The 12,429-nt window shown below is 39.3% G+C and overlaps 1 protein-coding gene across 1 annotated transcript in view; it reads right to left on the reverse strand.

Moving 5' to 3' along the window:
- LOC127948678 (mastermind-like protein 3) overlaps positions 1 to 12,429 on the reverse strand; it is a 106,588-nt gene that overhangs the window by 41,989 nt on the left and 52,170 nt on the right. The window contains exon 2 of the mRNA XM_052545304.1: positions 5,862 to 7,430. Within this exon, the coding sequence (XP_052401264.1) occupies positions 5,862 to 7,430 (1,569 nt within the window). The remainder of the gene's footprint in view (positions 1 to 5,861; positions 7,431 to 12,429) is intronic.

The following is a 12,429-nucleotide window of genomic DNA, read 5'->3' on the forward strand; positions in this document are numbered from 1 at the left end:
TGTGGAAACTTTACCCTGGACCTCAAGAAACGTGGACTGTGTGCCTCTCCTCTCTTCCTCCTGACTCTGGGACCTTGATATCCAAAGGAAATGTAAAATTTACTTTAATCAGAGAACATAACTTTCAGCACCACTCAGCAGCAGTCCAGTCCTTTTTGACTTCTGACGCTGTATGTTGTTCAAGAGTGGCTTGACATAAGGAATGCGACAGCTGAAATCCATGTCTTGCATACATCTGTGCGTAGTGGTTCTTGACCACTACACACTGACTCCAGCTGCAGTCCACTCTTTGTGAATCTCCCCCACATTTTAAAATAGGTTTTGTTTCACAATCCACTCCAGGGTGTGGTTATCCCTATGCTTGTACACTTTTTTTTTCTATCACATCTTTTCCTTCCCTTCGCCTCTCTATTAATGTGCTTGGACACAGAGTTCTGTGAACGGCCAGCCTCTTTTGCAATGACCTTTTGTGTCTTGGCCTCCTTGTGCAAGGTGTCAGTGGTCTTCTTTTGGACAACTGTTAAGTCAGGAGTCTTGAACCTTTTCACAATATTCCAATTTTCTGAGATAGTGAATTTGGGATTTTCCTTAGTTGGCAGTTATAATCATCAAAATGTAAAGAAATAAACATTTTAAATATATCAGTGTGTGTGTAATGAATGAATATTACATACAAGTTTCACTTTTTGAATGGAATTAGTGAAATCAATCCACTTTTTGATGATACTCTAATTATATGATCAGCACCTGCATACAAAAAAAATGTTTTGTCTTTTAAAATCTTCAATTGTGTGCCATCATATTTATCAAATGGTCTCATGTGGATTTATTGATTGAGACAGCCCTTAAAATGGTCCATTCCCTGATCAGTGCCTTGACTACTACTGAACAAGGGAGCTATCTGAGATGCACCCTATGTCTACATCTTGGCGATTTTTAAAATAAGATGTACTGAACTGTTGTGGCATCTTGGAAAACTCATTAACTTTTTACTGTGAGTGACAACACTGTGACCTTTCCAAGATGGTAGAGGCTTGGACATGTCAGGAACAGTTGAATGTGGCATCTACATATACATAGCTTTGCTAGCAACCACTTAGTAAGCAAACATTCAGCAACCACCTAGCCCTCACAATGTGTTAAACCACTTAAAACACCTTAAGTAGCTGTACCATCAACAACATTTCACAGACAAAAAAAGTCAATAATGTAGTTTAACTAAATTTCTAAGTTTAACCTGTTCTAAAATCTGTGTTTGGAAATCATTCGCCTTCACATTTTTACCCAATTAATGGATTTCATCCAAGAAAATTCTGCGAAAAATGATATATGTGATGCCACCTTTAGAATCAACATTGCAACTCCCCAGCAGCTACATACAACACCCAACCACCTAGCAACATGCTAAAACCACTCAGAACACCTTAAGCACAATTCGGACAGTAATTGTTTCTCATATGAACATATTTAAAAATAAATTTACATATCATATCTGTGATAAAACTAATGGATTCAGATGGCAATCTACAGTGGAGAAGCAAGTTCTGTGATCCTACGAATTTTAATTACAAATGTTTTCTTATCATTGGGTAAAATGTATTTAAAATAACTTGTGTAAATGTATTCTTATTATTCCAAGCATATTTTATAATTTGTAATCATATTTATTATCTGATAATTTATTTTGATTTGTTTATTTACAATTTTAAAATGTGTATTCCAACCAGATATATATTGTGTTTAATTATATTCAACCACAGCCCGTGTCTTTCCTGTTTAAAAATAGTTAATTATAATTTAAATAGTTAATTATAATTAAACACGATATATATCTGTTTGAAATACAAATTTTTAAATTGTATTGCATACCTGCTGCTGCCATGAAGAAGACCCATTTCGAATGTTTATGTGCTTTTCTTCTCTTTCTGCTTCCAGTCGCTGTGGTGGAGCATTTATGAAGCACTGTTAATGAAGTTTTGTTCTTTAAAAATACTTTCCAGCATTTCAGAAATAAATGCAAATTACACCGAAGTATGTTACTTTGAGGTGTTCGGCAGTGCTCAAAAAGGGTCTTAAACACTGAATTTTGAATCGAGATTTGGACAGCAATTAATTTACCACACAACCATTGTGTTTGTCAAAAAGACAGTAGTTAATTAGGCCGGGGATTTTTATGGGGGTGGTGAGAGAAAAACACTGACATCCTGGATTCAGATGGCATTAAAATCACAAACTATACCTGTAAATGGTGAAAATCACTTATGTTCCCTTGAGAAACAGTTAATGTCCGAATAGGGCTTTAGTAAACCACCCAAGAAATGTGCTAAAAACTAAACAGAAGACTTGGAATTCTCATAATAACACCCTGGTAACCACTCCTAACAACCACCAAACAAAGCCTGAGCAATCTCCCACAACACGCTAGCAATGTGCTTTTTGAAAAAACTTCTCAGAACACCACATAAATTGCTTAGTAATGCCCTGGAAACCACCTTGTAAGCAAAAATCTAGCAACTATCCAATGTAGCAAGTTAAGCTCTGCTAAGTATCATTCATAGTTTCTTTGTAAATATATAAAACAGGCTAGGGTTGCTGATTGAACATTAGGCAACCCTACTGTTCAAATAAAAGCTAAGCATCTATTTGTTCACACACAAGCTTTACATTGACATTAGCCATAATGCACACACACACACACACACACAAACAAACAAAGCCCACCAAATAGTTTCCCCTTCTTTCCTTTTGATCATCCACAAATAAATTACACCCGTCACAGCGATATGCAAAATAGCATGGAGTGACAATCAAAGCCTGACTAAAAAGATTTTGAGCTAAAGTTTCATAATCGCACATTAATACGATTTTGCAAACGCGTCCATTTAGCCACCTGTGTATGAAAAAATAAATGAATAAACAGACAACCAAACAACTAGGTTCTGAACTCTATGAATGTGTGTTCAAGGAAGCCATTGAGAGAAAGCTTTTTACTGAATGTCTTAACCTTCATAAGAAACCATAAATATTCCTTATTGCAATTCCACCCCCATTCCAAGAGTGTCCACCAAAAGCATCCAATGCTGTTTACACTCCATTCCTCAACTCCAAATGAGAGTGGGTGCACACACAGAGTACCCAAACAACAGTTATAGTGAAGTTCTGAAAGCAAGAACCCCATAATTTGACAATATTATGAAACCATAACATTCTCCCTGTTTTCTATTCATTTCTGTAAATCAAACACGGTGTAATTAAAAAGTCTGAGAATATTAGTGGAATAAAACCCTTCAGTTTTTGTTGTATTACAATTATTAAATATAATATTTTCAGCAACAAATCTGAGTGACATTTTGAAATGACTGAACACATTTTTTAAACCTTTATTTAAAATAGCTGATTTTGTATTTGTTCTCAGAGTTATAGACCCACACCTTTTGTGTGAAGCCAAAAGCCACCTATTGGTTTCAATTCATGCAATGGAGCAACTAATTTACAAAACGCATGTGGTGGAATTTGTTATTGATTTTCTAAAGCAGAAATCTGCACACAGGTAACACTTCACATAATCTCTAAGGACAAAAATGACATTATGATATAATGATAAGCATTGCATGCGAATTGTCTGAATTTAGTGCCTGAGCTAAGTTAGCATCTTTTGGTTTGCTAACACAAATCTTAAATATTTTGCAAGCCACTTCACTGCAGGTCGATTATTGTTCTAATTGGTGTGTAACGAGATTTACCAGTAATAACTATACAAGAACCGGAGATGATGCTGCGCTAAAAGGAAGCAAAGAAGTAATTCTGATATGCAGACCTCAGGCAAAACAAAAATTAGCATTAGCAATGAAGACACCAGTTTGGCAGGTCTTAGGTGGCTGAGAAAACATGATGTGAAGAATTAGCAAATGTTTATCAGGATTATATCTACTATATTCAAAGCAATGAAAGCAGAATTTTTGTGCAGACGTTCATATAGTAAGCATACCATTTGATACTATACCAATTAAACTGAGGGAAAAAACATCAATAGTGTATTTAGAAGGAGGGAAATTAGAAAAGAGTACACATTTCCCTTTTTCACACTCTATTCTCTTTCATAGTACCTTTCTCCCATTTAGTTTCTGATTTATTTTACACCTTTTCCATAATTCATACCATCTTTTACTTATGATCTACCTTAATTCTGCTTTTTCTCTCATTCTCTCTCTTTCTCTCTACCTTGTTTCGCTCTTCTGCTGCATTTTCCTCAGGCTGAAAAAGAACCAGCCATCATAAATCTACCCCTTTATTGCTTCTGAGGAGAGAGAACGAGGGAAATAGTGAAGGGAGGGGGGACACGGGAGATGCAGGAAAAGAAAAAAAAAACAGAGGAAAAGGGGTGGAGGAATATCTAATCTCAGAGCAAGAGCTAGAGGACCCAATGAACAGATGGATCAAACGAAAGGAGGAGAGAGAGGGAGCTTGGGAGGGGCTGAGGATATCACCATTAATGAGAATAATTTACAGTTCAGAAGCTAGCAGACTCGAGACCTCTTCAGTAACTAAGACCACCACCCCTCAAATTACAAAAGTATTTTAGCACTCATGGGTGACTTTTTCCATGTAAACCTTAGTCTAACTAAGGAATTGTTTTAGATAATCATGCAACAGATAGTAACAAATTTCACACTTCCCATTAGCTGTGGACTGAAGGCCAGTTGTTACAACCAATGAGCGACTGGCAGTGACATTTAAGTGACCTGTAATGAGTAATTTCAAAATCCTATCAATTCCTGAGACTGAAATAAGAGCTTCTCTCTTCTTTTAATGTTTCGCCATTTGCTCTTTATTTCAAGGAAAGGATGAGGGAAAGGGATTCTGGTGGCCACGGGGACATCGGAGGTTGGCGCATAGGCATAAATATATTACAGAGTGTCGATTTCCTATTCCAAGAGCTAGCTGTTGCTCAGGGCAACAGGAACCATTACTGTCCCACTGCACAACACAGATATAAAATCCAGAGTAATGGGTAAGGACTTATCGGTTCGACTCTTAGCGTGTCTCTAGGCAAACTGCCTGATGCGGAAGCATTATCTGAATGATTAAGAGTTAGCTTTTAGTTTTGCATAGTCAGACGTTTGTCTAAAATTTCAACAAATGTAGCATATTTTAACATCCACAAAAAGAGCCATGTAACTGACATGTTAAAGAAACCAATCAGAGGTCTGATATTTTGATGCAATTTGAAGCAGGTTTATCTGAAGTAGATTACACAATAGAACAATTAAAAAAATTATAATAATAATGGTCCAGCAGTCTTCATGAATCACTAGCTATATAGAGAAAACACACAAAAAATAAATAAATAGTGCATTAAGACTGGTGTGCTATATGCACCTGACAGTCAATGAACGGACTGTGAAGAGACCAATGGACTTTTTGTGTAAAAATAAATTAAAAACGTTTAGGCAAAGTGGAAGGCTTGATCTATATCTATCTATCTAACCAATCTTTTTTTTGGAAATGGCTAAAGCTTTAAGAAAGTTGTCACTTACATACACTCCCTGGCTTCTCATCAACAAACCTACCAAATCAGATTATGACAAATTTAAGATAAAGTTGGCAAGTGTCAACAACAAAATGTCAAAATGTGTCTGTCCAAAGCACAGACTAACAAAGATACAGTATACCAAGAATTGCTAACATAATTCTAAAGCCGACAGCTCAAATGTAACAATAACCATCCGACCACAAAAATCCCAAAGATTAGCTAATACACATCCAATTTACAACTGCTGCCCTGGTGCATGAAATATTCCATTCAAATATTGATATTTTTCTCTCCATAACATCGCATGAATAAAAATCAAGGAACTTACCTGTACATGCTGCTGCATAGAGCCATATGACATGCCTTGACTCAGCGCTTTTTGCTTTATCATCATCATCCTCTTCTGTTCTTCACTTAAATGGGCTGACTGGTTGGGCATTGGACCTGGAGCTTGTGGTGGCCCACCCCCGGTGCCCTGCATGTAGGGCATCATCGGGTTTTTGGCTTGATTGGCCATGGGCGGCGTCATCCGCTGACTCATGTGGTCTACTCCACTGAAATGAGTCAACGGCTTGGTGTTACTATAAGAGAGCTGCTTATTGAGGTTGTTTTGGGCAGCCAAGTTATTAGGTTGCTGCTGCTGCTGCTGTTGCTGGTTGAGCATGTTCATGTGGTTCTGTGGGAGGTAGTTGTTCATGCTTGGTGCTTTTGGCCCCATTGTGTTGCCAGCATTGAAAGCCTGTGTATACATCATGGGGCTATTTGGTTTGTCTGGATTAAAGGGTCCACTGTATGGGCTTGTTGGTGCTCCTGCAGGTGACCAGTTTGCTGCCTGGGACTGCTGTTGGTGTTTTTGTTGGACAAGTTTGGCACGTTGCTGCTGCTGGGCAGCCATTTGCTTCAGCTGCTCGGCCGGTGAAAGTTCAGAATTGGGCGGGACAGGTACACCTCCACCTGTTCCCCCTGATCCAGGACCACCTCCTGTTACTGGAGTTGATGCCATGGGGCCAACACCAGGACCTGCATTCATCATAAATCCATTTCCGGGCCTTGAGGCCTGGGTCTGCGCTTGGGTGGGAGTTTGTGGAGAACGTGCCACGCAGTTAGCAGGCGATCCTGATGGCATTCCAACTGCTGGTGACTGCTGCAAGGGTTGCTGGGGTGGTGTCCCATTGGCAGCAGTTGCAAACGGAGGACCAGAGGAAGATGGTCGCACCTGAGGTGACCCCATGGGCATCTGTCCACTTTGCGGTGTACTGTTGGGTGCCGTAGCTACAGAGTTAGGTGCTGGGTCTTGTGCAAGCTGCGTTTGTTCTGTTGTGGCCCGTGTGAAGTCACTCACTTCTTTTTTATCCTCGAAGTCCTCATTGAAGAGGTCATGCATGTCGTCCTCAGGCACCGTGTTGGCCAACTCATCAATCAGTTCCTGCCATTCCTGGTCATTCAAATTGATGTCAGAGAATAGCTTGTTCTGATTTGAAAGTGAAGTTTCCGAGGACTCAATTCCACCGCCATCATCCAAAGGCTCTTGTTTCATGTCCTTTAGCAGGCTAAAGCCATCTTCCAGCTCCAATGAACCGTTTAGTTTAATATCAGGCATTCCACCATTTTTGCCTAAATCCTCAGGCCGTCCAGTAATATGGTTTGTACCAGCATTGCCGTTGCCGGTTCCGTTATTTGAGGAGGCACAGTTGTTGCCCGAGGGCAAGGTGGGTTTGATGTCAATTGGATGAAGTGGGGAAATGGGTGGGAGGCTACCAAGAGAGTCCATTCCAGTGCATCCTTCCTTACGGAGACTCTTTGCAGTGGGAGAATAACTATTATCACTGAGGCCATTTTGGTCACCATTTAAAGGAGACCGGGCACTGTCCAATTTCCTTTTCACCGTTTCCTGGAGCTGAGAGAGAAATTGAAGAGAGAAAAATGGTTAGAATGTCTCTTCAAGTCAATATGAAAACAACGAACAACACATTTTCATAATATTGTTGTCATACATTCACAATATATTGTAATGCTACCTAGTGAAGCAGTTTTGCAGTGTATAAATAGTCAGGCATGGTGCTATTCAAACAATTATTTACATTTCAGAGCAGAAGGACGTCAGAGTGGTTTCTAGTCCAAAATGCCAAAATTTACATAGGTAACTTCACGATAGAAAAAGTTTTCTGCCAATGATTAAACATTCACTTGATATTTACTCAAAGTGCCTTGCTCTTTTTGTTTATCTGATAGTACAGAACATCTTTCACTAAGGCGTTGTTTTGACATTAAATGAGGGTAGGTATTTTGATCAACACAAACTACAGTGGTAAACAGTCCGTAACTGCGGTAAAAAAAAAAAAAGCAGTCCGTAAAAGTGGATGAATTAGACTGACTACTGAAAGGTAGTCTTAGTGTGTTCATCCAGCAGCATGGTTCAATGAAAATTAACAGTTCCATTTTAAAAAAATTTTTTTTTTTTTTTTTTTTTAAACACAAGGGCACTTTCTATCTGACAGTCAGATCAGGTTCTCATGAACTCTTAACCAACCTAATTATGCACGGCTTCATTTAGACTAACTATTGAACTAGTCATTCAACTGACTGGCTTGTCCGTTTTGAAAATATGTAGTTTTGCACATTCCTGTTTTACTGGCACTGCACACATAAACAAACATATGAATTCTCACTCCACAGAGAATCACTGATAGGAGGGGAAATGGTGATGGGTGTCAGTTATCACTTCACAATTACACAGAGAGAGAACAGAGAGAGAGAATACAGGGGAAGGAATCAGTTGCAAAACAAACAGAGTTTCATTGTTCACACATGGGCACAATTTTATCCCACAATGCTCTTCTGCTTAATTTGTCTCAGCCATTAAGCTGTGTCTAAGCCGCTCAACACAATCATGCTAGACAGTAGCACACATGTACATGCCAACAGAGGTTAGGGACAAGGACAAACCTTAAAAAATTCAATTACTGCCTTAAATAGCGCTACATATTGGCACAATCAACCACAAATAAGGAGGGGAAAAAAGTGCAATCAGTCATAATATGAGTTTAAGCATTCCTCCAGTTAATTCACAAATGAGTCAGTTGTGTCACTTTGCAGACAGTCCCTTCCCTCTCACTATTGCAGGGCAGTGCGGTAGGGAACGAACAACGGCAAATATCGATGGGGAAAGAGTGATAGATGCCTCCTGAGAAGTGAGGATAGAAAAGAAGGTGAAAAGTGTTTCCCATCATCTCTCCTCTTCATTCTGTTTGTGCTAATGACTCTCACAGTGAACACATTTAACGGTGTGTTAATTACAGAAATGAAGTGTGTGCGTAAACCCAGAGATCCGCAAGAACATTAGCGACAAATTCTTCCCATACACAGTAGCAGGATTCCACCCACCTTATTCACTTATCCCAGTGGACTTCGGTGTGTGTGCATGTTAGAAATCTCTCTCACACACACACACACACACACACCACCGAAACATGCGAAATGAGATTCTGAAACAACAAGATTCATGGATCTTCTCTCCGAGCCTCCTCCGAGGCAATACGTCTAGTCCCCCTCCCTCCTTCTATCTCTTTCTCTCAGTCTGTCTCTCCCTACATGACCAAAAGAACAGCGAGATTGTGATGGGAAACAAGAAAGGCTGATGCTTACTGGCTAGCTTTATGCAAAAGAAGGAGATAAGCAGGATAAAATGAGGCATGCACACACATACAAAACATGTTCTGCTGCAGTCTAACTCTATAAGACTTTTACACCGTCTGGCTATGCTGAACAGACACGGCATGTACTGTAAGCTATACTGTAGCAAGCTCAAATATGACCCTCGCGTTCATGTCGACTATAGGTCTGCGTGGGGTTGCATCTTTCATTACACCTCTGTCGTGTGCAGCAGCTAAGGGGGTTGTCAAGGCAACCGTTGTCACGACGGCTGTCAATATTCGTGCCGTTTATCATGCCATAAAGACGATTAGGATGACTGTCACTCACATGGAGAGAGTGAGTGATGGGGTGAGAGAGAAAGAGAGAAAGAAATCAACGCAGAAATCGAAAACAACGTGGCTCACATAAAACCGAAATTCACAGAGTCAGGGACGGGGACTGACAAAGATATTTGTAAAATTGTGCTGTAAATACTGCGTTTATGAACCGGTAACCAACTGTCAAAGCATACAACAATAGCTTGGAGTGCCACCAGTATAAAATAAAATAAAATAAAATAATAAAATAAAATAAAATAATTAAACCTCTGTATATAATATTGTCATTACTACTATTACAACTAAGTATTAGTAATTACAATTAATATATACCATCATTTACTAACAATGATATTTTTGTCTTCATAAATTGTATTGTGACAAGCACTCATTTAAATAAAAATATATATTTTATATTATAATGAATGTAACATTAATATTATTATTATTATTATTATTATTAACTATTTATTAACTATTAACTATTTTTATTAAATATTTAACTATAACTAAATAACTATAGCTATAGGTTTTCATGGTTAGTTTGCCACTTATTTCTAAGTTCTATTAAAAGGAAACATAATGACCAGTAAAAATAGTACTGGCCAACATATTCTGCTACGAGAACATGTCCTATTAATGCCTTTTAAATTTGTGGATGACTTTGCTAAGCCTTTTCTCACTCCACTCCTGCACCCTATTGGTCCGTGTGTGATGAATCCTCTCAGAGTGTCACACGATTGATATCAATAATGATCATCTTCCTGCAAAGACTCTGCATGCTAAGTGAGGCGTAATTAGGTATGTTTAGCACCCACCCCCTCTAGCAGACATCGTCACTGACGACTGGGGTCGAGTGGTATGGTACGGATGGTGTAACTAGCGACACTACAAGCCAACAGACAGAGACCCATCTAGCTAGCAGCATTTGGCTCAAAACCGCCGTAATAGGATAAGACCGACGGGAAAACCTCCCCCAAGCTTTAACTAGCATGGCAGGGTTAAGAAAACATGCGGCAGAGGTAGAGACAGGAAGAGAGAGAAAGTCTGTTCATACGTGCGTGTGTGTGTGTGTATAGCGGGGGGAGGCTGATGTTTGTTTTTCTCCATTTCACTGCCTATTAAAGTGTTCAGTAGCTCACACAAACACACTCCCTCTCCTGCTCTCTTCACAGTCACCATGTGGGAGAGCACATGGATAAAGGGAGAGAGAGAAATACAAGAGGGAGGGAGGGAAAGACAGAAGAGCTCTTCAGACAGACGGTAATGCTTTCATGTGACTGGAGCGAGCGATAGAGAGAGAGAGAGAGAGAGAGAGAGAGAGAGAGAGAGAGAGTGGGGGGGAGAGAACCACCAAGGTGCAGTTGTTATAGCAACCTCCTGATCCCGAAGCCCCTCCCCCCAGTTCCTGGGCTGAGTGCACTGGACACTTCTGCCAATAATCTCTCTCGCTCTTTCTCTCTAGTGGTCTACCTCCCTAATGTTTTCTTTCCTCTCTCTCCCCTTCTATACCTACCCTATGATTTTTTCCTCATCTACTGAATTCTCTTCTTCATGTCTCAATCTCTGTGCACTCTTCTTTGTCAATGTATGCAATACTTACCCCGTATTACTGACTCTGTCTCGTAACCGTATTGTACAAAATAACAGAAAACGCAACCTTGATTATTTCATTTACAGGTTGCACCTAGCAAATGAGCAAATATATGTTGCATTTCTAGGTAAGAAAATGCTAAACTGTCTTTAAATCACAGTCAGGTATAAACCATGGTTATATTGTGTCCAAACAAGTTTCCAGTGACATGATATTTGTCTGTCAAAAAATACTGCAAAAACTGCTGTGCCACGTGGCATGATTACAACCAATCAGATGATGTTTGACATTTAAAAGTACAGCATGAATTCTGAAAAGTACAGAAAAAGAATTCTGGACCAATAAAGCCCCTGCGATTCCGGCAAATACACGGGTAAAGTGTTCCGGCAATTGTTCCCGGGTCACTAGATTTTGCACTTTCACATTGCCGGTGATTACCCGGGATATGTGCATGCTTTCACACACAACCCGTAAAGATCCCGTAACAACATGTGACATCAGGGCATGACGTGTAATGTAAGAGTCGAAAACGTTAGGCACGTTATACTTTCACTGAACCAAGTGAACGATCTCCGCGTCAGCACGGAAAGTGAGGAACTAACTCATCTCTGCTTCATTACAGTTTACACATATTTTTTTGTCACGGATGTTGATCTTCCTTCAAAACAGCCGGTAGAAGACTCGTGCAGTAACGTGCGTCATCACAACGACACGGCATTAGATCTGGCTTTTGTTCACACAGCACTCGTCCTGAGATTGAACCCGGCAATGTTACTAGGTCCCCGACCCGGGTTCAATGCCATAATCAATCCCCGGGACGTGGTTGCTTTCACACAGAAGGCGACCCGGCAATGTTCCGGCAATTTGCCGGGTCCGATGTGAAGTGTGATAGGGGCTTAAGATTTTAGAGTAGGCGGAGGTACTAAGTTTGACAAATGATTGACAATTATTGTATTATTTAATAAAATACAAAATAAAGCGAAAACCCTGATTTTTTTTTTTTAAGAATAAGATAATCTAAATAGAAAAATGAGCACACTCAACCAAATATCCCCAATCTTTTTTTTTTCTTTTTAGAAAAATGTATATTTTTATTCAGCAAGTAAATATTTCTGAATTGTTACATAAATTGCTAAATATAAGCAGTTAATTTGATATTTCTTTCTATTCATCAAAGAACCCTGATTCCACAAGAGAATTAAGCAGCACAACTGGTTTTTAAAAATTATTATAATAAACAAATGTTTCTTGAGCAGCAATTAACTATATTAGAATGATTTCTAAAGGATCATGTGACACTGAAGACTGGAGTAATGATGCTTAAAATTTAG

The sequence above is a fragment of the Carassius gibelio genome, chromosome B1 (genome assembly GCF_023724105.1).
Source record: "Carassius gibelio isolate Cgi1373 ecotype wild population from Czech Republic chromosome B1, carGib1.2-hapl.c, whole genome shotgun sequence".
Lineage (NCBI taxonomy): Eukaryota > Metazoa > Chordata > Actinopteri > Cypriniformes > Cyprinidae > Carassius > Carassius gibelio.